The 27,406-nt window shown below is 39.9% G+C and overlaps 2 protein-coding genes across 4 annotated transcripts in view; one reads left to right on the forward strand and one right to left on the reverse strand.

Moving 5' to 3' along the window:
• The window catches only part of sirt6 (sirtuin 6), a 66,518-nt gene that overhangs the window by 35,977 nt on the left and 3,135 nt on the right, over nt 1-27,406 (forward strand). The gene's annotated exons all lie outside the window — the stretch shown is intronic.
• Nucleotides 727-14,547, reverse strand: LOC111580349 (cyclic AMP-responsive element-binding protein 3-like protein 3-B). 3 transcript variants are annotated; one of them, XM_023288065.3, is made up of 10 exons: nt 14,349-14,540; nt 13,962-14,072; nt 13,419-13,692; nt 12,260-12,390; nt 11,110-11,220; nt 10,785-10,891; nt 4,884-4,952; nt 2,361-2,445; nt 1,894-1,987; nt 727-1,799 (listed from the first exon to the last, which is right to left on the reverse strand). In XM_023288065.3, the coding sequence occupies exons 1-10, from the start codon at nt 14,367-14,369 to the stop codon at nt 1,606-1,608; spliced, it is 1,197 nt and encodes a 398-aa protein (XP_023143833.1). In that variant the 5' UTR covers nt 14,370-14,540; the 3' UTR covers nt 727-1,605. The 3 variants fall into 3 exon arrangements, with proteins under 3 accessions (XP_023143833.1, XP_023143835.1, XP_023143836.1); XM_023288067.3 differs by having other exon boundaries at nt 13,974-14,072; nt 14,349-14,534; XM_023288068.3 differs by lacking the exon at nt 1,894-1,987 and having other exon boundaries at nt 14,349-14,547.

The following is a 27,406-nucleotide window of genomic DNA, read 5'->3' on the forward strand; positions in this document are numbered from 1 at the left end:
CCACATAGGACCAAGGAGGACATTTAAACTCCACACAGAACAGCAGATCCAGAACCATGTTAGTGTTGCTGCACATATGTTGTGCTAGTTAGCAAATATTAGCATTAACACTAAACTATGAAACAGCTAAGATGATGAACATGGAGAGCAGGCATCCATGCAGACATTTAGGTCAAAGCCTTGCCTAGTAAGCAGCATGATGTTTTTCTTTCCAAATTCTTTGTCACAAACAGCTTTTTTGAAACCCAGCAGGGTGGCAGTGTGTGATTGCACAATGTGAACTCTTCTCCGTTTTACTGTAAATCTTCCAGATTTCCCAAAATATCATCAGTACTTCACTGCGGTGCCTTCAGCATCAGCTACAGCCTTTTCTGCAAACTTTGCCCTGCTTTCCAGTAAAACGTCAACACATACAGTATGTGAAAAGCATCTTGTGGGACTGCGCTGCGCTGAAGTTCACCTCATTGCAGTGAGCAGAGGCTTCAAAAATACATCATGTGACCTCGTTCTTTGGCTCATCCTAGCAAATAAAATATACCACAGTGCGTGGATCTGCACTGCTTAATGCGGACAGAGGCTGAATATTCCCTTAGTCTTTTGAAATGCAGATTTTGTCTGAGATTTACAGCTGAGATCCTGTGAAGATGAACCTGCAGAACAGATAAGCTGTCTGAATTGTGACGTGTAATGGCCAGGGATCTGTAAACCAGAAACAAGAATAACAAGTGAAGTGTTGCTATTTTATTGCTTGGACTCTCAATAGCGGAACATTTTCAGTCATTATCCCTCAAATGCATAAAACAGCAGCATGACGCCCAACAGAGGAAGGTACTTCACATAGATCAGTGGCCAGCACTTAATTACATCTCCACAATAACATAAACAGCAATTTTGGCTCTAAAACTGCAGCATGATATCTGTTATTTTTCAAAACTGAGACCACATTGGCAGCTGGCATGAAAGTTGTTTTTAAAGTGAGAAGTCTTTGAGCAACTTTTTGCTGATAAAGCAATGTGTTTTGGGATGCCAAATTTATTTTCCAAATATTGCCTAATTATTTTTGCAATACAAATTTCTTCCACACTGAACATATGGTGTCATTGAAAGAAAAAACAAAACTTACAGGTGGTTCCAGATTTCAGTGGAAAAACCTTTATTCTCTTTTTTCTTTCAGTTTTGCACTGATCTGTTACAAAATGCACCTCAAATAATCCTCATCGCTTTTTAAGGTATAGATTTGAAGTAAATAATAAAATACAGCAGTGAATATGACGATTTGTGTTGTTTTATAGATCACACGTGTCTAAATAATACATCGACAATATAAGCAATACATGATCCACAAGGGTCCTCGAGGCTCTTTTTCTTCAATGGAAAATGAAGAATTACATCTGTTTGTGTGACCTCCTCAGCGACCCCTGCTTCACAGATGGATTTTCTCCTTTAACTGGACGCTACTGTGTTTGTGTGCCACCATGAAACCTCTCTAACCCAGTCTCTGCGGTGAGAAACAGGCGGCGAAAAAAGCAATTAAACAGCTCATTTGGATGCTGCACTTGCAAGCAGGCCTGCACTCCTCTGCTGCGTGGTTCATCCAGGGGGAGATCAGTGATCGTCCTTGTGCCTGTGATGCTGCTGGTGGTGAGAGGAGGGGAAGTCTACTGTGGGGAGATCTGTCCAGGGCCAGAGCTTCTCTGTCAGGTTGCGCAGGGCTTCAAAGCTCCTGTAGACGGAGAGGAGAGGAGGAGGAGGAGGAGGAGGAGGCACTTCATCCACGGACTGCAGGGAACGGGATGACACTGAGAGGCAGAGACACGGTGGAGAGGAGTGAGAGTGAGAGTGAGCGTGGAAAAGAGAAAAAGAAAATGTGTCTGAGCATGTGTGACCGCAAACCTTTGGTCTCTGTATACTCTGCCTGGCTGAGTTGGCTGTAAGGGTCTGGCTGTAGATTTGAGGAAATGAGCAGGGAGAAGGAGAGGAGCAAAACCTGGAAATAAACACAGACGGCAGGACATAAAGAGGCCAAGCACAGAAAGCACAGATCAGAGGGTAATAACAGAGAGCACAGAGAGGAGAAGAAAGGGAATTATTAGGCATAACCTACATAACGTTGTGCACAAAGATAAGTGCAGCCAGGTGGAATTCAAACATTTGACTCCATTCACATCTCATCATGAAACACAGCGGCTGTCGTAATAGCTGGCTGAGGCTCTTAATGATGTGCTTGGCCGCTGTAGCTTCTATTATAGTGTACGTCTCCTCTATGTGCATTCATTATGTATTTTATTAGAAGATGTGCTGTTTGTCTTAGCTAATTCTCAGTGGTGTAAATTAATGTCACAGCGCGCTATATAGCTCACCAGGATGCAGGTTCCTTTGTGTGTTGCTTTGCTGGAACTATTAGGAAGGAGAGTCTGTAGCCGGCTTAGCTGCTCCAGCAGAGCACTGCAATACAAATACAGACACCAACATGAAAGAGATTGTTTAAGCTTCACATAAGGGAACCACAGATGTAATGTAGACATCTTTTTTTTTTCCAGCATCTGCGATCTCTGCATACTGAAATCCAACAAACAAAAAAAAAAGAAGAAGAGAAGCAACACAGGACAGGAAACCATGTGTTTCTAGATTTTTGCCACGTTTTGTTTCAGTTCACCATGACAACCTGTCAGCATGAGACAGAGAGCAACATAATGAGATGACAGAATGAAGATGAAGCAAAGCAGTGGAAGCAAAGCAAAGTCGGTGGTGCTTCGTATTCCGGTGGTTTCACACTGATGTTTCTCTATCCTGATTTTAAGCAAGTAGAACGTTTTCTTAACCAGGTTTCCAGCATCTTGCAAGAGAGGAGCTGAGAACATGTCAATACAGATCAACAGAACACTGTGTGACTGTGGCACAATCCGATCCACAACAGAGAGACAAAAGGGACTCAAACTAACAATTCCGCCACAGATCTAAGACTGAAAAACCGAGACATTAAGATATTCAAGGCAAAACTTCAGAAGGGCTTTTGTTGGATGTATTAATATAGTTGAGATGAGGCCCACATCTCAGTTTACAAACATACCAGAAATTAGACATTTGATCTGAATCTGTGGTAGTGTCTGAGTAGATTCTCAGATGTTCAGGTCATGGTAATCCTAAGAGCTTCAGTAGACGGCAAATGGACTTTTCATTTGGTTCCTGAAGATGTTTAACCTTCATCTAAGAGCTTTCTTTAGTTTTAACTGACTGATATGGAGTCCCAAAAACACACTGTAGGTTTAAGTTTATGAATCTGCAGTTGTAATATAAAAATGACACAAATACACAACTTAAGAGGATCACATCAACGTAACGAAGAAAAAAGTTAACATTGCTAAAAGTTCACCTTCATAAAACTTGACTTCAGACTCCCCCAGTACATTATACAGTCAGCATCTATGCTAACAGAATCAGTCCAGCAATAAACAACGAACCCAGTCAACCACTCATACTGGTAAATGAACCCGATAATGTGTGTAAATATCCATCCATATGCCAGACTGTCTGTTCCTCATTCTAAGAGCCAGTCTCTCGTGATTCACAAAGTAAAAGCATCCAGTTTGACAATACTCATAAGTATATGTAACAATCAAATAATGTTTTATTACATATATTGAAATAAATACATTTTGCATCTTATTCTACTTGAAATATTAGGACTGACTCCACACTACAATACAAGATACAAAGTATATGTGTGTTTTTAATTTCAGTTTCCTCTATATGAAATATCAAAGACAGCTTTAACCTCTTTTTCTTAATTACATTTTTTTTCTTGATGTTTTTAACCTTGAGTTTGGAATTTGGCTGCCACCCTCTTAATCTTTTGAAACTAGACCTGGCAAGCAAGCTGTGGTTGAGACTGAGGACCCAAGGACACCTATATAGTAGCAACTTGTCAATGACAAGGTGGCCACGCCGTACAGTATACTCTGCTTTTATAATCTATTTTGCTCTAAATACGACCAGCATTTACAAAATGAGCACTATGCTGTACTAAAGAAGATTTTAAACAATCAGTACGACCATAAGCCCATGATGAAAAAGGTTTAAATTAAAAGTATTAAATTAAAAAAAACATTGAGCCATTTTCTCACAGACTTCTGTAAAATCAGACTTCTTTTTGCCAACAGAAAAGTTGCCCCCTGCTGGCATAATTATGAATACAATAATACATTTCCACTAATAAATCCTAAATCCTAGATACTGGTTCCTGAATCAAACATGGAGCCAACGTCAATTATTAGCTGCTGGTGATAAACTGTGACGTATACTTTATCATTTTCGGCACTTGTTGAGTGGAAATAAGGAGACTTTCATCAAAAACAGACTACATTTAGCGATTCCAGACTCTCAGATTCAGTCATTTGCTGATTTTCTTAGTTTTCATCAATTTAAAAGCTTTCTGTTCCTGAACGTCGTCGAAGAACAGAAGCTGCTTGAATGTGCCGCCTTGGGTTTTGAGAACTTGTATTGAGCATTTTGTGTTACTTCTTTGCATTTTAAAAAACTGAACATTTTGAAGTGCTGAATAGATCTAAATGCTGTTTAGAAAAGTGTCTAGGTGTCCAGGGAAATAAAGAATCAATAGAGAAACAGAAAGAGAGAAAATCTCTCCAAAGCAAGACTTTCTGTAGATTAAAATGTCTTTTTTATATTGACATGTCCTGGATGGACTATAAGAGGATGCCAATGCACACACAGACCTGCAGACAGGGGCCCTGTAACAAATATAGCAGACACTTTAATCTAAGGAGAGATTTTCTTGGTTTTCTCTCTTTTTTCTTCGAAATAGATCATTAGCTGATGGCAATTGTCAGTCATTGCAGCCCATGTTGGCTCATTTGAGGACTCACTTGTTGGTCTCCTCCAACTGGTGGATCTTTCTCTGCAGCTCCAGGTTGTGAGTAGTACATGCAGACATCCTACAAAAGGAGGGAGAGAACAAGAGAGGAGGAAATGTAGATAAAACGAGGGAAGAAGGGTATCAAACAACATTGTGTGATGATGTTACATTGCTTCTGCTCCGTTTCTTTCTCTGCCAATATCCGTCTGCTGACTCTTATCTCGCACCCCATTCTGTCATCCAGGGACACCATCCGTCAGCACCCCACCACCACCGCCACCCTCTTCTTCTGCAGTCTTTCTTATTTCTTTTCGTCATCATGAGTCACCCTCCATAATGGCCCTTGACTGATAATGATACTGGGTTGATACGCTCCGCTGCTGTAATTACCAACAAATGCTGATGCTGCTGAATGACGCTGACAATCTCACAGTATCTTGAAACTTTTGTTATTCTGAGGCAACGAAGCACAAGCTTGAACGAGGCGTCGATAGCACGCTATTAGGTTTTTAAGGCTCCTATTACACCATTAAGGATATTTTTTTTTTAAAGTGTAGGTATGTACACAAAAGTTTGTTTGGTGTTTGTTAGACACTGCAGCAAACAATCAATTTTCCATTTATTTTTGACAAAAGGTGGGAACAACCATTGATGTCAGACTTAAATTATCACTAAAATGAAAGCACATTGACGTTTGTCTGTCTTTAAAGGTCCCATAATGTTCCCATTTTTAGCAAATCATTTTTTTTAGCTCAAAATGCTGCAAAGATGGTTAATTTCCCCATGACTCTACAACTGCTGGTTTTAGTCCTGTTCTGAACAGGTTGTTTCAATGTCTGTAGCTGCAGCTAGACACAAATAAGTGTGTGAGGCTAGAACTAGAACTAGTAGTTTCCCTCTGAGTGACAGCATAGTTGTGTTTGGTGAGTTTGTCAGACCATGTTGCAATTATAAAATCAATCGTTTAGCAGCACAGAGGATGTGACGCTGGTGAACATATAGTCTTAATGGGCTGCGTTTCAGTACAACCTAAACTTGGCCAGTGTTTATGTCTGTTTTCCTCCTGCTGAGCAAGAAATAGTGACTGAAACGCAGTCCTTGTTTACTGGTTTCGAATCAGTCTCAAAGGTCCTAAATGATGAAAATCCATTGTTATTGTCTTTTTGTGTTACTGTGGTTGTTATGAACTAAAAGAAACTTACTCTTGCCTTTCCTCCCCTTTTGTATTTGAAAAATACACAGAAAAATCACAAAATAAGGGAAAATGTAAAATTACAAATTATTTATTTATTTATTCATGCATTATGCTGTGTCATATCCAAGACAGCCAAGTTAAGATACTCAAATCACATAGTTTTGATTTAATATAAAAAGACGTTGATAGAATTTCATAACATATTGTCCAGCCAAATGCTTGATCAGTAAACTGCACACTGGACAGATTTACTCATTTTAAGCTCCTGCTGAGGAGCCCAAAAAAATCCCAGAAACGGTCTCTCCTCATCTGATCTGCTTCAAACTCAGTATGGCACTTCAGTTCCTCAAGTTCACAACCATGCATTTCCACCTGTAAAATTTTAAATAGTCAGAGCAGCTGGTGTCAAACAAGCATCGAACAACGATCTGCAAAAGACAACGACAAGCTACAGCAGTTCTCTACCACCAAAAGACCAAATCCTCTAAAGGACCACCGTCTAACACAGACTAGTTCAGAATTACTGCTGTACCTCTGTAGAATATCTTAGTTTCCACTACCATGGCTCAGAGAGGACACCCTGGATGCTGAGTTAGATTTGCCAGCAACCCTCACCAGGCTGCTTCCCAAAATGCAACTGCTAACCCAGCTGGCTTGCACAGGGCCTTGGATCCGTCCAAGGAAGAAAATAACCGCCTGAGGAAGTGAGTTTAATAACAGCTCCTCGCTGAAAAGGACCAGTTTCTCCACCACGCCCAGAGCAGCAAGAACAAAATCTGCAAGCTGGAGGAACTTTTAATGAGAGCTCTAAGAATTGATGAAGGCCAAACCCCCCCCCAAAAAAAATCAACCAGCAAGACCAGGCCTCTTCAAAAACCCAGACTCCAACCATGATAAGGTCAAAGAGCAAAGAGAAAATGAGTCTCTCTGTGATGCTGGAAGAAGCTAAAAACCTCCAGAGAGAAGCAGCAGAGGAAAACGAGGCACTGAAGAAGCAAATACATGTGATGGAGGACAATTAAAAAAAAAAAAAAAACTGCGGGAAGAGAACAACACACCCCAGGAAGACAAACATAAATTGGAAGACAAGACCAGAGAAGTGGAGGACAAGATGCAACTGATGCAGCAGAACAACCTTCGGAAGGAGCGCATTAACTACATGGATGGGTTCATAAAAAGCTCCTGGGTAAAAATGGGAGCTTCATTGACCAGGTTCATAGGAGCAACATCCGATGTGAAGTCTGGAAGAAGAGCTGCTGGAAAACTCCAGGATCAATGTGACAAAAACTTTGAGTTCCTCAAGGAGCAGATCTCAGTCAGAGGGCAGGAACTCTGCAGACTAAACAGTATCGGTGAGTCTCTCTACAACACTCTCCAACATGGGGGAGCAGCTGCTGGAAACAAACAACAAATTCCAGCAGAAAGAAAATCAGTCAGAAGAGGAAAATAAGGAGCTGTAAGAGCTTTGCTTAAAAAAGAAAAACAAGAGGAAACTCTTTAGATTTTTAAAGATGAGCAAAGAGGAAAAGAGAGGCAAAAATACAACTGAAAAGGTAAAGTAGGAGAAAGAAGGGAAGGAGGTGCTGAAAAAGACGGTGGAGAAGAAGAAAAGCTTCTGCAGCTGGTTGCAGCCACAGAAGAAGAACCATGACTGTGACCCTGTTAACCCTTTCCTTTCCTTCCACCCCCTATCACCTCAACCATGAAAAATAAATAAAAATAAATTATAAGAATTAAAATGATAAACTTCTTCTGATACGAACATAACCTTCTAATTTCTGCACGTGTGGATGATATTAAATCTGAAAAGTTCATGTCTCATTTCAGGGTTTTCAGGTTTTTAAAAAAGTCCTAAATGAGGTGAATAAAATCACATTTGAATAAACAATCTGAGGCAAACTTAAAGGCAAATTAAGAAGATTATTTATCTTATTCTATCGTAAGTAATGAAGTCTGGAACATCTTTAAGTTGAACTTTTGACAAGTCATTACTTTATTGGGGCTTCATATGAAATATGAGACTTTTTACTATTCGTGAAATTTTGTTAGTTGCTTTAGCAGCTGTATTTAATGCTGTAGTCAGTCCTGGTGTTTTTTTTCTGCAAGACCTTTCTCGAAAACATTTGTGTTGAATCTGGAGAGTCTCAGTGACTCAGTGTTTGTGCCTCTGAGTCGATACTTTGGTCCAACTGTTAAAAAACAGACTCACTGCTAAAGTGGGGAAGAACAGCTGCTGAGCTGGGACTGAGATCAACACAACTGTGTTCATGTTTCAACCCAAAAATGCTTCAATGCATCCATCAAAAATTTTGAGAAAAACATCAGCGTCACCTCAAAGAACCAAATATCTGCATGTAAAACACACTATGAAATGTTGTGCAGCAAAGTCAAGCTGAAATTATACTCTAGAAAATGTATTGGAGGAGCTTAAATTAATATTTAATTTAGTCAGGTACATTTATACAGTAACTAATATTGTATGCAGTGATAAAAAGTTTCTAAAAGGGAGAACATTCTGGCAACTGGGTGACAGACAAATAAGTCTCATTTCATCTCAAATCATCAGATCTTCTCTGTTAGGATAGTGACATTTTTCTAGTCAAGCTGGACTATGTACACGAAGTTAAAGTGTGAGTACATGTTTGTTTACAGCCTCAGAGGCAACAGTGAGGGAGCAGATTATACAAAGTGTGAGCTACACGACAGTAAAATACTGATCTGTAAAGCTGTGAGGCTAAGTATCTGTTTGGAGGCTCGAGAAGTGGCTAAAGTAAACACCTTCATATCTTAACAGCTTTTACTTTGCACTTCTGAGTTCATGACAACCACAAAACACAATAAAAATGAATTTTCACCACATGAGACCTTTAAAACCCAAAGCTCTTTATTCACTCTATTCTACTTGCTACACCTGTGGTTCTCAGCACCCCAATTCATTCTCCGATGACTCCTCTATTCTGAGTTGAATCAAAAATGACAGGTTTTATGGGAGTCCAGCGGTGCAAGGAGAACCATCTGAAGGTTAGCCTCAGATTTCAAAATCCTACAAATGCCCTGAGGGAGGCTGAGGAACAATAAACCTTGCCGCACTGCCCTTTTTGAGAAGGTTTGATATGAATTAAACTACATGCTCTGCCAGGCCGCATTGTTTGCAGAGATCTGATGGCCTGGAAAAGCCACCATGTGGGAGGCTGGCAGGATAAAGAACTTTGGTTACAAAGGATGACAGGCTGTGCAGTAAGGCTCAGTCTGCACAGCCTGGACTTAGATTAGAAGGAGGAAGACTGAAATGATCTCAGCAAAACCTCCTGGCCTGCTACTGTGTCATGCTGCATCATCGTTGGATTCTAGCTGATCCCTCGTCCAGCTGCAGCATAGACTGGTTTAGCTGCTCTGTTGTGCCACAATACGGTGTGTTTTCTGTCCATCTGACCCCAGATTAGGCACAAAAAGAGCTGAATACGTGCTGTTGCATAATTGTGATAGAAAGCCTTCAGTTCATTCACTTTCAGTTTCACCTCAGCTTCAATTTTGTATGCATTTTAATTCCTCCCAGCTATTAGCAAGTAGTTTGTGGAAATAATGATGTTCTCATATGGATTATACCTTGTAAATAACTACTTATTTTTGCCATATTTCAACGCCACATCAAATGTTATAAACATAAGACAAAAAATAGTTTCGACCATACAATTTGATGAGGTTTTATATCTTTTCCACTTTTATCTCAGTCATGGTTCTAGAATATTTCGACAGAGATCTTGTCTTTATATTCATGAGTCTATTGTGCTTTTGCAACCACTAGATGGTACAAAAATGTCTAATAATGAGGGCAACATGTCTAAGTTAAGCAGACTCAAACTCAAAATCTAATATTTCCCCTAATAATAGGTTGCAGAGTCTAAGGAGCATATGGTAAACCTTTCTTTTTATCTCATATAGTAAACATACATATGATTAAAACATTCTCTCTTTGAGTGACAGAATGTTTTCACTCTGGAGTTTTTTGTGATGTTTACGTCCTGGTTTTGTGTCAGACACACAATACTGTAATAAAAAGAAAGCATCAGTAGTATAAAGTAGCTTTCGTAGCATGTAGGACTCAATTATAATCCGCATTTTTCTCAGCTGAGCTGAAAAATTCATTATCTGTTGGTCCAGTACTGAATAATGTTCTAATAATAATGTTGATTGGAATATAATAACAATGTGATTGTGATTAGTAATAATCTTCATGGTTCATCTAGACAACTTCAGCAGTAACTGTGGTGTTTTGCCGCTGAATATCCCTATCATTTTGTTATAGACTAATGATTCTTCCTTTTTTCTCTTTGCCAAAAGTCTCCACTCTTCTTTTTGTTTTGTTTTTTCATTCCAAACTAACCAAAAGTGCTCTGTTATTTTGTTCTGAGTCCCGCAAAGTGCTTCTCAGGGAGCTACTCGATAAAAATGATGTTTCAGGAAATGCAAAAGCTTCAAAGGACTCTGCGTTGTCAATGATTCAGAACAGGGAAATGGACAATTATTTGTTTTTTAAAGAATTGTCCTGTTGCATCTTTGCTGCGGTTTGTAAAAGTGAATCATCACAAAATAGGCTCATTACAAATGTTTCAGAGCATAAACAAATCACTGCGGATAAAAACTTCATTTCATAGGCCAAAATTTGCTGAGATAATGTTCTGGTGAGTGAAAATGCTGAGTGCAGCTGGCTCCTACCTCCCTTCCAGACTGTCAACATATTCCCTCTTCTTCTTCCGACTTTCCTGAGCTGAGCGCTTGTTACGGATTTTCCGCCGGATCTTCTTCAAAACCCTCTCTTCAAACTTGTCAGGCAGATGAAACACATGCGAGTATCAGGGGCAAGAAAGAAAGAGGAAGAAACAGGGTAAGTGATATAAAACTGGGATGGGAGAGATGAGGGCAAAACTGGCAGAAGTTGTACAAATGGGGATACAGATTTAGATTTGTGGATGAGGAAGGTGCAGGTTTGTGTCGAGACATGTGCCCTACATACACATATTACAGACATAGATTCATCTACCTTAGACAGGGGCAGTTTGCTGGACAGGTTTACTCCTTCTTTAGCCAGAAGCTTCTTCTCATCCTCATTAAGTACAAGCTCCTGCAGGGAATGCTGGGGGATTCGTTGCACCTGTGAAGCACATGGACAGAATACTGCAGTTAAAGTGATTCGTTTGTCAGCTCACCTGAAGAAGGCACTCAAGTGGATTAAAACCTAATAAATTACTGTATATTGAATTTAAATTGTGCTCTCTTTCTCTCCAAGTGGAAAAGGTCACCACAAGAAGAGTCTTTGGTGTCAAATTATAGAGAGAAGCAGTGGACTGTACACTCAGTTATAACAGTGTTATTTTGAACTCCCGTTGGTAAGATATGTCCTGGAAATTTGCTCTATTATTTAACTCAGAAACCACAAAACACCTTGCTGGGTCGCTGGCAGATTTAATATGGTGTACGATATGGAGAATACAGAGTTCATCGACTTTTATAACGAACAGTCAGAAATTCCTTTTCATTGGTTAGTATATGTCAATGGAACTCTGTTATTTGTTCCAACAGCTAGAGTCCTCCTTCCCAAACCCTTCTAAGGAGTGTAACAATATCTTCTTTTGTGAACCTCAAACCTTCTGACCTTCAGGCAGTTCTTCAACAACTGTGAAGACCTACCAGAGAGTTACTAACAACGATAGATATACGATATCATCCATCCATTATCTATACATCAGTTAATCCTCATTAGGGTCGCGAGGGGGCTGGAGTCAATCCCAGCTGACTTATGGTGAAGGCAGGGGAAACCCTGGACAGGTCACCAGTCTATCATAGGGCTACATATAGAGGCAAACAATCACACTCAAATTAACACCTATGGACAGTTTAGAATTCAATATCAATTAACCTCTGCATATTTTTGGACTATGAGAGGTACTCCGGCTTCGGCATGCACAGGGAGATCATGCAAACTCCATGCAGAAACATCCCAGGCCCAGGCCAAGATGTGAACTGGGGATCTTCTAGCTGCAAGGCGATGGTGCTAATCACAGATCCACTGCGCAGCCCCAGATATATGATATAATAAATGATCATCTAAGAGACCATGATTGTTTTTTCTTTCACAGATTCCAAGACAAAACTATAATTTCACCCAGAAATTTCACAGAAACTCTTCTTACATTCTGTCCCATGTTGGTTAACAGCAGGTCCTTCACTGTGAGAGCATGGCTGGATGGTAACAGGGGCTTTTGGTCTGCGGTGAGGTAGTGTGCAATACCAAACCCCTCATTGAGGCCACCAGGCTCCCAGCCTGTATATTGAACCAGAAAAACAAATAGAGAAAAAATAGCAGGTCATAATTCACAAAATTGCCTCTATTTGCATTTCAAATAGAACCCACCACAATACCTCTGACACTGCTGCAACCTCCTGTGCTCTACAGAACATGCTAAAAACATACAGCACGCATACAGAAAAGTATAATCAGGAAGGTGTCTGATCAGTCCCACATAGATTCTGCAGCAGGATTATGTCCCTAAGCACACAGCCAGGGTCACAAAGTACTATTTTCTGTGACAAGAAGAACACAGAGTCCTGAAACAGAGGAGTGTTCCCCATAGAGCCCATTTCCTAACATCAGTCAGGGATTACATGAAGAGAGTGAAGCAACTGACACATGGCCAGAATTCACAGGTGAACTGCAGCAAAATCTACAAGATACTTGCCAAATCCCTAGAAGAAAACTTGTGCACAAGTGTACCAATGAGAGCTGGTACTGTCCTAAAGGTAGACTGTGGTCACACTGAATATTAACTTGATTTAGAGAATTCTTTATGACAGCATGCCTGCTTTTGCACAGCGCTGTATGTAATTCTTTCCTTTGTGTTCTGTCAGTGCTGGTTTATTCAGTCAATTTCAATGTATTTTTTGACAGGGAGAGGTCAAAAATCTGCATTGTGAAAAAGGACCATTATTCAAAAAATAGGCAATTTCATCACATGATGAACAACAATAGAACAACCTTTTATCCTTAAAAATGTTCAGAAATGGGAAAAACAAATTATTTGCTTTTGAAAGGACCCGCAGTTAGAGGCCTCATTATTCCACAACAGAAGGTACAATTGATGAATCTGACAGTGTCAAATTCTATTTTTTTTTTTACCTGACTGTCCAGTGGTCTGGTTCACCTTTTCTCTTTCATTTCCTAACCTGACAGTTGTGCTCACCATTTAAATGACCACTTTCATGGCTCACCCAATAGCTGCAGGCCTCTCAGATGCTCCTCACCAGTTTGAAATGCAAGTGTTTTACCACTTTCCAATTTAAATGCAGTCTCACCGAGATCAATGGAAACATCAGACGATTTTTCATTTGCTGGTGGCCGGCTCTCCAGGGATGGAGGCTGGGGGAACGTCTGAATGTGAAAGGCTGGAAAAGCTGAGCAGGAGGTTGGGTGAGGACTGTCTGTAGGATCTGTCAGGGGGTCCTCATTGATGCCGCTGTCAGTGGTGCAGGGTGACCACAGAGGGGAGGCTGGCACAGAGGAGCAGTCGCTCCCCTGCAGCAGGGCGTCCAGGAAGTCATCAGCACCACTTCTCTCAGGGCTCAGGGTCTGAGCAGAAGCAGGATATGTACACATCATCACTGCTGAACTAACAGGCGTAATGAGATTATCATATACGAGCAACAGCTTAGACACACCGGTGTTCACTTCCTTGAGCTCGTTTCCCTGTAACTCTTCGCCTCTTTGCAAGCATGATCACACCTCAGAATACACCTCACACTCAGCATTCACATTTTCATAATGGAAGTCAATCAATTTGTGGTTTTCATTGTTTTTCCACCAGCGACTCACTTTAGGAGCAAACTGTGCAGACTGACCAGAGTACGTACATCATCAATTGTGATAGACCACGGTTGGTTGCTGTGGCAACTGGTGGATTCATCCGTGTTCCTGAGAAGAAGGTCAATGATGTCCATCCCAGCATGCACCTGAAACAAAGAGTGATGGTTTTAAGAATGAGGTGTTCCTCGGTTTCTTAGAGGCTGTTTTTCCACTCTGCTTGCTCTTTCTGCCTGCTTGTTTGTAAAGACTAATACCTTCTGTTGTGTTGCTCAGTCTCACACTTTGTTTGCCCTTGACAAAATCAATGAAATTAAATCAATCCTATCCACTTTTACCAACTGTTACAAAAAGTCTGTTTTCCCAAGGCACATTCTGAATTATTCGCTTTCACAAAAAGCAGAAGTTGCACCCAGTGATCTCACCTTGTCTGTAGTCAGCGTCATAATTCTGGCATTAAAGCAGCTGATGAAATTTCAATGAAACTATCCAACAAATAATAAAAACACAGCCGGATCAAAAGGTCTCTCTGTGGCTTCAGCGTGTGGGAGAAATGCCTGAGTCTGTTTCAAGGGACAAAGTTGAAAAGTCTTATCACAGCATTCCTCCAACCCAGATCGCCGTCCAATCCACGGTTAAGGAGGCAGCTTGTAAAAGGAAGACTCACCAATGGATTAATTAGTCCGAGTTAGTCAGAGGCAGCCTAGAGTGACCTCTGATGTAATCTTGAGAAATTAGTGTTGATTCACTGTATGCTTTCACATTTATTTTTTTGTTGGACAGGCTCTATTTATGGCTCTTTTTTATTGCTTTCAAAGGCAGAAGGTGGAGACTCGCATTTTATTTACGCAAAAACTCACTCCTTTATTCTCCACCCCTCATTAACCGTCAGTCAGTTCAGTGTAGAACATAAAAAGGCTGAGCCTGAATTTAAATCAGGGAGCCGTTAGAGGCCCTCTGTCTGATTACCTGAGAGGCAGTGATGGTTTAGTGAAAGACAGTGAGGGATGTGTTTTTTCCTGAGCTACTGAGCGGTTTATAAACAAGCAGCAGTACTCTAAACTGTATTATCTGACTCGCTGGAAGTCAGGCAGATGCCTGCTCTGACTTCCCAATGAGCTGCTCAGTGTTGTCTCTGTGGTTTTCAGCAGGAGACCATAGAAAAAAGGACAGGGCTTTATTTCACTAAGTCATGCCTGGACATGAATCCTCTCATCCTTGTTATGTTTGTAGGGCAAAATGCGGACTGATTTGACATGCTGTTTAATATACATTGAAGACCAAGATTTTAGATTTCTCAGAAACAGATAAGTTGAGATGAACACTTACTTTCAGTCATTTTCAATCAGCTTTCTTCTTCTTAGCCAAAGACAGTTTACTCAGTCTGTGTTTAGCCGGAGAAAGTCCAGGCACATCCAATCATTTGTTTGTTCAAGTCTCTTGTAGAGAGAAGTCATGAAACTATATTTATGATAGCTGATGTTTTTAGCACCGCAATACAAGACATAAAGGTGGGGACAAAAAATGATTTCCACAAATAAATCAATTCATTAGTAAATGCAGATCATGACTACACGTGGAGGAGGAGCTGCCTTCAATATTAAACCCAGATTAGACTTGCGTTGCACCAAGCAGTGACCACCCATCTCATGAGGTCAGTTGAATGTTGAAATTAAAATGAGAAGAATCCCCACATATCATGCACATAACAACAAAGTAAAAAAAAAAAAAGTATTCACCCAGCTTGGGAATTTTCTCCTGTAATTGTTTTTCAACATTGAATCATCCTCAGTTTGTTTGGCTTTTTATTTTAAACAAGAATTCCCCCCAAAAAATGACTCTTTCATATCAAAATGAAAACAGATTTGCGCAATGTAAAGTCAGTTAATTAAAAATATTCAATTTGACATAAGTTATTGCATCAATATTCACCTTCTTCAAATCATTATTTAGTAGATGCACCTTTGGCAGTTACAGATTTTACAGCAATAAGCTTGTGTGAATATGTCTCAATCCACCTTACACATCTGGACACTGCAGTTTTACCCCATTTGTCTTTGCCAAACTGCTCATGCCCTGTCAGGTTACAGCCCTCTTCCAATCCAGCCACAAGTTCTCAATTGGATTGAAGTCTTGGCTCTAACTCGACCACTGCAGAACATTCACCTTGTTTTCTTTAAATCATGTCTGTGGTGACTGCCTCGCTGGAAAACAAATCTTCTCCCAAGTCACAGTTCTTTTGCAGACTGCAAACTTACCACAGTAAACATTTAAGGTCAGAAAGTTGCCTTTTTGGAGGCAGACACTTTACAGGATTCTTCGCTAACAATGGTGATATTAGTCTGTAGTGGGAAACACAGGTGTATCCAGACTACTCTTTTTAAAGCAGTGGCTCGAAGATTGCTCTTTTATTGTTGTCAAGGTTTCAAGAAAATTACTCAGAAAGTTACTTGAGCTATATGTTGACTACATGGAGTACATTTGTTGCAAAGCAATTGAAAACAGCTTGTTGGTAGATTGTCAACACAGCAGGAAGACGGCTCTAGATGCTGGATAGTTGAGAGTTAAGCAGTCATGGGAATCAAATGCATCATTGTTACTATATTTACTCCACCAAAGAATGTGGCAGAATTATGTGATGATCGGCGTACGTTTGTCCTTCTGTTAATCTGTCTGTCTTTCTTACTGTGCACAACTTTACTCAAAAACGGACTAATGGATTTGGATGACATTTTCAAGGAAGGTCAGAAATGACACAAGGACCAATTATAGTCTGGATCCACAGATTTGTTAAAGATTTCTGCATCATTGCGAGATAGCGGCACGGTGTCACTGTAACTATGACAACTGAACACTACGTCAGCTGCTTGCTGATGATCACATGATTGCGATCCTGCTACAAATCCACCGCTGTGGACTTATCAGGATTTATCAGTTGGAAATCATACAAGGAGCAATTGATTAAATTGTGGGGGTGTTTCCGAGTCCCATCAATTCCCGTCGCCTGCTACATATTTAGGTAATGCGATTTGGTATCCGTACATAACATACACATGCATAACACACGCCTGTGCTCAGCGCAAGGTCATTTTGTTTGTTGGTACATCTATATTGAATGGCCACATTCTATGTTGCCGTGATGGCTGCCATGAATTTTTTCAAGACTTCAGCTGTCAGAAATGATACAACAACTGAGCAGCCTTGACGGAGTACTGCGCTCTCTGAGTGCTTTTCATGTCTTTCCATGTGATTCCTCAAGATGAAATTATTCTTTTGCATGACATTGAAATTCTAGTGTCTAATGTCTAATATCTTGGATTGTATTAAAAGGTCAGTATACTCATTATGGGAAACCAGAAGTCAGTTGTAGTAAGTGCAGAGGGAAGGATGAGCTTCTCAATGACACTAAAAGAGCATATGTAATGTTGGCATTGTTGGTGATGATGTTATGAGCAGAAGGACTGCTTAGTGCCTCCCAGTCCTCGGTGGAATCATAGTTTCTTTTTATACAGAAATATGTCAAGGTGAATCTGAGTCTGAATCTCTCTTGTGAAAGGTTTCTTCACTTCAACCTAACTGATGGTAAGTCCCAGGCAGTCAACCTCATGTAGGCTGCTAGCGCCCTAAGAGTCATTGAGGACATGTAAAAGTTATTGACCCACTCAGCCATTGTGTGAGTGGTTTGTGTTACATCAGTTGAAATGTGAGTGGATGTCAGTCTGTGTGAGGAGAGATGTCAACACTGCATTAGAAATAATTAATGGTAAACATGAATGGTAAAAAAAAATGGTGATATCTGAGTCTTGATCTGAGGAGTTGGTTCTTCTGTATAGTACCATGTGATTGTGCTTTTTGACTTCATAGTGGACTGGGTTCTTTGTTGAAAATTCTCCTTAGAATTTCAGATGCTCCTGCACCATAAGGAATAACAAAGTTGTTCCACTAATTATTCTTTTTGAAAAGCTTCAGTTTGGACAACCAAAACTTTTAAGTGCTTCTCTGGAGTGTTTTTGCTGTTTCTTTTTCCCCTCTGTCCTTGTGGACACATTCTGAAAGGTCGAGTTCTGGAAGCCTCCAGCTTGGTGAGAATCAAATAGTAAAAATCAATCTGTGTATGTTTTTTCCTGTATATTCTAATATTGATGCATCTGTCACCACGTAATCCAAAAAGGTCAGACTACTTTCCTGTGATGTCCTCCTGAGTGAACTTGATGCCCACTGTATCGATCTGCTCTAGATTTCCTCTTCCTGTGTTTTATGGTGTGTTCACAGACTATTTGGACTGTACAGACATCACCCACTGGTTTGTGGCTCGCAGTCTTGAAGCCTTGAGTTTGGAATTGTGTTTGCCATTTTGCTCTTTTGAATTGACAAGTGACTGATGGATCTGGCTGATAACTTGTGGACATCCAGTAGTGATCTGTCAATCACAAGCTAGCCCAAAAGCAAACCCTACTTTATTGTCTATTTTACTCTAAATGGGACCGGAATTTACTAAATAAACACCATGCTGAATTCAAGAAGTCTTTAACCTAGCAACTGAGATCACAAACTCATAAACAAAACTTTACAGAGGCGATAATTCCAGGGACTTCTAGACAATCTAACTTATTTTTTAGAACTGAAGAAGAAGCCTTTTAGATGTCAGATGAAACACCTTAAAGAAACTCACACAAACCCTGTTGGCCTCATTGTAACTTTTAGATATACCATGTCCTGGATGACTGACAATCATAGAGAAAGAAGGAAATAAAAAATACAAATCACACTTAATAGCGAGTCTGTCAAACTTTTCGAATTGGTTGACATTTTTGATTTTCACAAAATTGTCTGAAGTGGACTACTTTGAAAACTTTTCTTTGGTATCTTTGTGTCAATCAATGACTCATTCAGTTTCCATCTATTTAGAAAGCTGAACAGAGATATTATATTTCTTTTCTAAAGCAGAAGGACCTTATTACACCTCACTGTTTCTTATCTTTACTGCCATAATTAGGAGCATCTGTTTCGTGCTATTTGTGAAGATATACACCATAAAACAAACGATATTACATAATGTGTTCTCCGAGCAGGAACACAAGAGGAACATGCCCACTTGCAAAGATATGTCTAGCTATTATCACAGTGGGGAAGAGCTCTTACCCTCCACTTCAGTTCAGAAAAGCACGTTTTGTAGTTTCTAGAATGAATATCATCAGCAAAATCATCCCATCTCTGTCTCAGCTTCAAAGAGCTCGTACACCTCTGAGGAAAGAGACTCAGGCTGCCTGCTCAAACAACTGAAAGCCATTTTCTTTTCTCCTCAGATGATTTCTTTGGACATTTTTGTCTTTATCAGACAGCACAAAGAAGATGTAGACGTGACTTATTTTCTTTAGATTTTTTGTAACTTCCTTTCCTTGAGGACACTGTCACCTTTGCTAAGCTTTTTCAAAAGTTTCAAAGTGGGCAGGAACATGAATGTAGGGGAAGAACAAAGATGATTGTCTCATACCACAAAGGTCCCAGGGTCAGATTCCAACCTTGGATTTGATGATGCATTGCTGAGACCACAGAGAGTCACTATCTGCATAAAGAATATAGATTAAAGATGGGAGGGATTCGATCATTTCTAATCTTTTCTTGTTGTGTCCGGCGTGTCACATAATGTGAATAAATCAGATTCCCTGAAGCAGTTCTAAAGATTTTATATCAACACTTGGCAGAGACGTACATTAATTTTACAGTTTGCGTGAGCTTTTCAGTGTCTTTGCAGAATAAAAATGCAGCTCAGTGATTTTTAATGTTCAAAAATCTATATACATGAGGTCAAAAGGTTATTTAAATTAATTCTTGTGGTGCTGGTGAGAGTTATGATTTCTCAGATCTATTCGGCACCACATCTGAGAGACTCATTGCTATTTTATAACTGAAAAAAACATACAGTACGGCCCCTGTGTGAACCCTCTATGTTCACTATACTTCTGACTTTTGAGCACGACTGTTAAGTGTGTTTGTTGCATTTTAAATCCACTTATCTATGACAGAGAACTCAGTATTATCAGTAATACGCCAAATTGCATGGCAGCGGAGCTCTGCTATCTTTATTGTTGTTCTAACTGGAGATTGGAGAGTTTCAAAGTACATGCAGATGTTATCTAAGGAGGGCATTTTCAGCACAACTCTGGATACCAACAGTAGGTTGCAGTGCACATAATTGCTGCGTAATGGCATCTGATATCATCATATTAATAGATGCATCTGAATGCATGTTACAGAGGGTCATAAAGCATTATATCCACTCATGGGTGTGTTTAGGAGTAAGGAAAGGGACATATATTTGACATTTTTGGAAATGATTTAGGACATGAAATAAAATGTACCAAAAAAACAGAGTCAAGGTGATCAGTTCTCTTTCAGTTCCATTATTACACCTGCTTGGGGACAAATGAGTGCAACTAAAGTGCACAAAAAGGTTTCATTTCTTGAGAAGAAGGTATGAAATCGAACATGCTGAGCTGTTCTCAGAAAACTGAAAAGAGATCTGATAGGTAGTTAAAAAAAAAAATACAGCAACCACAATGACCCAAAGAATATCGTTTTTCCTTTCTATAGGGCAGGTAAGAAAGTGAGAAGCAGAGGACATTTTCTAAGCATACAGCATTATCGCTTCAACAGCCAAGAAATGCATGATGGACGGCTCTTATCCGGAGCTCGGTGATAATGCGGACTTCTTCTATGACAGCAACTTGTCAGGAATTCCAATGTGCCGCACAAATAAGAGAAATGACAGCAATTCTCTGCTGTTTTTGGTGTGACGTTGGTGGACCATTTTTGGTACTTTTAATGGGCGACCAGACAACAAAGCTGATCAGCATTCATAGGGTTTCTACTTTTTCTGTACATCTTCGTCTTTCTTCTGACAGCCCCTAGGACCGTTCGGTGAAGTTTTAAAATTTGTCAGACAGGTAAAAAGCATCATCACATCTCAGTGACGCTTTGATCTGTGGAAACTAAACTTGGTGCAGTGCATATGAAACGTAATCATCCACCTTGGAAATGTTCCCTTTTTATTGCCTTTTGGAATTCAATTATGATCAATATAATGTGGCTTTTTTGACAGGAATTTACAAAAAAAAAGACTCTTCCATGCCCAAGTGAAAACAGAAAGCAATGCCAATTAACTGAAAACATAAAATTCAGCATTGAGTGTGGATTTGTTTCAATCCGTCTTGCAAATCTTCTGTCAGTTCTGTCAGGAGTCATGAGTGAACTGCTTTATTCCAGTCATGCTACAAACTCTCAGCTGGATTGAGGTCTGAGCTCTGACTCCATCACTCCACAACATCCACTTTGACGTCTTAAAACCATTTCTGTGTAACTTTGGCTGCATGGTTTAGGTTATTCTCTTGTTTTAATATAAATCTTGTCCCGAGTCACAGTTCTATTGCAGACTGCATCAGGTTGTCCTCCAGGTTTTCCCTGTGCTTTGCTACATTAATCTTCTGGAGTCTTTTCCAGGTTGCAGGGGTGCCGAGAAGCATCCCCACAGCATGATGCTGCCACCACCATGCTTTATGATAGGAATGGTCTCATCAGACCAAACGGCCTAGTCCACATTTTTATAATTACTTTCGGGGAAAAATAACATAACTTTGTAGAAATCTGTTTTCACATTGACATAAAACAGATTTTTTTTGTAAATTCTTGTCAAAAAAAAAAAGCAAAATTTATTTACTTCAGTGAAAAGGAATTAGGAGGAAAACTGGAATTCAGGACCTTATTTTGCAATATTTGACCATTAAGAGGCACTGCAAAAGGCAAAAATGTGTTTTCTATCATAACTGTTGGTGTGTTTGCCTTAATAAAGGTAATTAGTAACACCATGGGAGGTCCTAGATTTAGTCCTAAGTCTTGATATCCTCTTAAAAACAAAAGATTCAGTCAAAGGTTTTGCCAATTTTCAATGAAATTCTTACAGATGCTCTTCACACCAAGCTTTGCAAACAACCAACAGGTAGATGGATGTGAAATACATCACTGGTATTTCAAAATACAGGAACCAGTATTTAAATTATGACCTATCTAAAGATTTGTATAGTGCATATTGTGTTCAAAATACAAAAAAACTAATTCTATGTTTTTTTAAAATATTATTACTTAGATGTAATGCACTCTTTCTCTTCTTTTAAATTTAGGAGACAATTTTAAGAATTTCTAAAAATCTTTTTTGTGAAAGGTGAAGAGAGCAGATTTCTCCCCCTTTGGAGTTTACAAAGCCTGTTTTCACTTGAAGCAGCAGCGTGACAGTGGACATCCTACGAGAAAAGCTTCAACAAGACATCAGCTGTACAAAAATGCAAGAAAAAGGCATTTGGCAATGTTATGCCACAAACAGACACTATTTTTGACGTGAAGCAGTCGGTGCTCATCCCTTGAATGACTGAAGACACCTGGAAACCGACTGCTTCTGCTCCAAGCTTCACTGTTTTAGTAGGTCAGCTCCACTGCTGATAATGTGCACCATGGCATTAGAATGAAAAGACAACTATCAGCTGTCTCCATTGAAATCACCACAGAGATGACTGAATTTTTTTTCTCATAAGAAACTTAAATGGTTTGACCCTTTTGTGTTGGAAAAGAGGTTGTAGAGATGAATGGACTTTTCAAAGTGTTTGTGGACAAAAATTGAATGTAATTTTCTTTCTCTAGCACTAACTTTCTTTGTCATTTTTTCATTTTTTTTTTTTTGCTTCATTTTTAATTCATCAAAGCCCACAACCAAAATAACCTTTTTCCACTTGCTCTCTTGAGGGCCCATTATGTGCCTATAATGGTACGTCCATCTATTGAGAATGCATATTTTATATTTCAGTACAGAGCTGTTTTTCTGCTCTGAGTATGTAAAACTGAATGCACTATGGTAGTAGGAAATTTCCCATTATTCTTCAGATACTCACCTGTATTTCATGTGTAAGCATTCACAAAATACATATATAAGATTTGACCTTTTTCTCATTCTTTTTTTTTTTTTTTTTTACTTTAATGTCCCCTTCAGATTCGTCTACTGTAACATGTTTTGTCCCGCTCTGCCCTCTGCTGGAGGAGAGCTGCTACACCAACTAGAAGCTGCAAAGTCTGCTTTGTCTCTCTCTGGTTGTTGAATTAAATTTTAGAAACCCATCTCTGCATATCAAAGTTGCATTTATTTTTCCATGAAAATGATCCCTTTCTGAAATCAAATGGCTTAGATGTGCCAAAACTGTCGCTTCCTCTGAAATGTGCTCATTTTGCTCATGATGTGTTTTCAGAATATAAAAACACCACATGGACATGTTCACAAGGCATGGAAAAAGAAAAATCTTTAGACGGGATTTTGCAAACATTTTTTGAAAAATAAAACAAACAACTGAGAAAATAAAATGAACAATCAGAATAATAATAAAAAACAACCGCTAAAATAAAATAAACAACAGTGAAAATAAAATAACCAACTCTGAAAATAAAATAAACAGCCGTGAAAATAAAATAAACAACTGGGAAATAAAATAAACAACTGGGAAAATAAACTAAACAACTGGAAAGTAAAATGAACAACTGGAAAAATGGGATAAACAATCGGAAAATAAAATAAATAACTGGGAAAATAAAGTAAACAACTGGACAATAAAATTAACAACTGGAAGATAAAACAACCCAGCAAATAAAAAGAACAACTAAAAAGATAAAATAAACAACCAGGAAATAAAATAAACAACCAAAAAATGAAAAACGAACCGAAAAGATAAAATAAAGAACAACAAAAATAAAACAAACAACCTAAAAATAAAATAGTTTCAGCGAACAAATGTTCAACAGCACCTGTCACGCAGAGATAGACAGGACCAACAAACAACAATAACAAAATTAAAGCTGCAAGCAGTGTTGGACGGGTCCTCGCATCCTTGCTGGTCGGCGAATCCACGCACGTCCACCAGGTGGCGCTGCGACCGAGAGTGCATGTCGGCCTATGGATGCGATGAGGGCCGGACTCTGATCACACACGTAAAATTTCAGGCAGATTGGAGCATGTTCAGGCTACTTATAGAGCTTTTCCTGTCCATCCACCAGGTAGCGCTGCGTCCGAGAGTGTATATTGGCTTATGAATGTGATCAGGGTCGGACTCTGATCACACATACAAAATTTCAGGCAGATCGGACCATGTACAGGCTAGTTATAGAGAATTCCCTTCCAACCAACAGGTGGCGCTATGACTGTGGCTGTATTTCAGCATGTGAATGTCATCAGGGCTGGACTCTGATCACACATGTAAAGTTTGAGGCAGATTGGAGCATGTTTAGGGCAGTTACACAGCAGTTGATGTTTCATGGCGAAGCATCAAAATTCAGGAGGCCGCCATGGCCACGCCCTCAGACTTAAGGTGAGCATTTTGATAACTTTTGATCACCCATGCCTGGAGTACATCTTGGTCAAATTTCAGCTCTCTCGGTGTTACCCTGTTTGAGTTTATAGCTTTTGAAAATGTACAAAAATGACCCAAAATCGTCAAAACATATGACATATAATTCAAAATGGCCGACTTCCTGTTGGGTTTTGGGCATGGGTGTCAATCACATTTTTGTGTGTCTTGACGAGTTACATATGCCTACCAAGTTTCATAATTCTAGGTAACACGTACTGGCCGTAGTAACTGTTTGAAATTTTCCAGGTGGCGCTATGGAGCCATTTTGCCATACACATGTGCAGTTTCCCTTAAATATGAAATGGGTTGCCGGTCCAGATATGTGTGGTAATTTTGGCGAGCATTTGAGCATTTTTAACCTGTCAAAAACTACTGTGTTTATTACGGCAATAATGCGTTGCCACGGCAACAGTGTTTTATGAATCATCAAAATCTTCCCACTGTGGCATCGTCTAGGCGTAATCACACTGCTGACCAATTTTCAAGATGATATGACAAAGTTTCCGGCAATGGTAGGTGCAAATGTAATGACAATTACTTCCTGTTGCCAATAGGTGGCGCTATGAGTATTTCTAAATTTATGAGTGTGGATGTGTTCAGACCCGGACTGGTGTCCACCATATCAAGTTTGGTCCAGATTGGACCATTTCCAGCTGAGATATTAATAATTCAATTTTCATGGCGACAAATCGAAATTCGCCGCGCCGCCACAGACACGCCCTTTGATGACGAGCCACCATTTTCTCTGGGAATCATCATCAATGTATTGTGGCTTATGTCACCAAATTTGAGGTGAATCTGATCAACATGGTAAGAATAGTACATCAAAGTGTGAAAAATGTCAATTTCCTGCTACCACAAGGTGGCGCTATGACTGTCAATGTATATAACCATATGGATGTTGTCAGGGCTGGACATTGATCACACGTGAAATTTCAGGCAGATTGGAGCATGTACAGCTGAGTTAGACACCACTTCCTGTTTCATGGCGAAGGATCCATTTTTTTGGGAGTCACCATGGCCACGCCCTTTGAAATGAGATGAACATTTTGATAACTTTTCATCAGGTCGCGTGTTTGCATATATTGGCCAAATTTGACGTCTCTCGGACTTATCCCCGATGAGTTATTAATTTTGAAAAATTTACAGTTAATTCAAGATGGCCGACTTCCTGTTCGTGTTAGGGCGTGGTCATGATTGACTTTTTTGGGTTTCCTGATGTGCTGAATATACATACAAACTTTTGTAGCTGTACATGAAACATCGTGCAAGTTGGCCTAATGACCAAATTTTCAATTTTCCAGGGGGCGCTATGGAGACATTTTGCCACACACATGTGCAACTCCCATAAAATATCAAATTTTTCACCAGTCCTGATGAGCATGCCACGTTTGACGTGTTTTGGGGTATGATAAGGCCGCCAAAAATGGCAATTTCCCGGCGGGCAAAGAAAGAATAATAATAATAATAATAATAATAATAATAATAATAATAATAATAATAATAATAATAATAAATAATTCCTTGCATTTCAATAGGGTCCTCCGCACCGTCGGTGCTCGGACCCTAATAATTCCTTGCATTCCAATAGGGTCTTCGCACTGTCGGTGCTCGGACCCTAATAATTCCTTGCATTCCAATAGGGTCTTCGCACCAGTCGGTGCTCGGACCCTAACTAGAAACACTGACTTTAACAGTTAAATGCAAGTCAACTCAAATCAACTCAACTTTATTTCTAAAGCGCTTTAAAACAGCAGCCGCTGAAACAGAGTGCTGTACAATAAACAACGAAATAAAACATTAAAACAATAAATAAAACATACACATATTAAGACAGCAGCACAATAAAACAGAAGCAGAGTCTCATGCTGTGTTAAAAGCCAGTGAATAAAAATAGGTTTTAAGTTTGGTTTTCAAAACCGCCAGTGAGGGAGCCTCTCTGATGTGCATAGGGAGATTATTCCACAATCTGGGAGCAGCAACAGAGAAGGCTCTATCTCCTCTGAGCTTCCTCCTAGACCTCGGAACCTCCAGAAGCAGCTGAACAGCTGATCTGAGGGTTGGTGAGGAGGGATGAGGATGGATGAGGATGGAGCAGCTCAGAGAGGTAGGGAGGGGCCAGACCATTTAAGGCTTTAAGAACAAATAAAAGAACCTTCAAAGCAACCCTAAAGCGCACGGGGAGCCAATGGAGGGAGGCTAAAACAGGCGTAATGTGCTCATATTTTGGAGGGCAGCAGCAGCATTCTGAGCCAACTGGAGACGCGCTAGAGCAGACTAGCTAAGAACAAGAACCGCATCATCCCCAGAGTCGTTTGCCAGGAGAACATCATTAAAAACCCGTAGCAGTGCTGACTCCGTGCTATGCAGAGTCTGAAAACCAGACTGAAAAACCTCCAGTACGTTGTGCTCATCTAAAGAGGACTTCAGCTGGGCATGAACAACTGTCTCTAAAATTCTGGAAAGAAAGGGCAGCTTGGAGATTGTTCTGAAGTTAGATAAAACTGTGGTGTCGAGGCCAGGTTTCTTCAGCAGTGTTTGGACTGCAGCGTGTTTAAAACTAGTGGGGGACCACGCCAGTGGACAGACAGCTGTTAATGACGGTTAAAACTGACTGCCCAATACATGGAAAAACCTCTTTTAAAAAGTGAGGCGGGATGGAGTCGTGAGGGACCCTTTATGTGGCCGACAGTGTCTATGAAAAACGACAGAGTAACGGGCTGAAATTTATGGAGCCCAGCCGGGCAGCAGACAGAGGCAGAGGGGTCGACGGCAGGAGCTGAGATCAGAGCCCTTGTACTAACAACTTTATCAATAAAAAACTCCTGAAAGTTGACGCACAGTTCGATGGATGCTTCCTGGCAAACCGGCTTGGGAGCATTTAAAACTGAGTCAGTGGTATTAAATAAAACTCGAGGGTTGTGGCGGTTTGACTCAATGACTCCAGCTAAGTGAGCCCTTTTGGCTTCCTTAACCACAGTCTGATAGTCTCTCCAGCGGTCTTTTAAAATTAAAAACGACACTTGCAGCTTGTCCTTCTT

The sequence above is a fragment of the Amphiprion ocellaris genome, chromosome 10, assembly GCF_022539595.1.
Source record: "Amphiprion ocellaris isolate individual 3 ecotype Okinawa chromosome 10, ASM2253959v1, whole genome shotgun sequence".
Classification (NCBI taxonomy): domain Eukaryota; kingdom Metazoa; phylum Chordata; class Actinopteri; family Pomacentridae; genus Amphiprion; species Amphiprion ocellaris.

Bases quoted from the DNA above. Each gene is read 5' to 3' on its own strand.
- LOC111580349 (XM_023288065.3), bottom strand. From the start codon at position 14,369: ATGACGCTGACTACAGACAAG. The intron at 14,073-14,348 runs GTGAGATCACTG...TCTTTGTTTCAG, and splicing joins TGACGCTGACTACAGACAAG to GTGCATGCTGGGATGGACAT. The intron at 11,221-12,259 runs GTAAGAAGAGTT...TGTGCTTCACAG, and splicing joins TAACCAACATGGGACAGAAT to GTGCAACGAATCCCCCAGCA.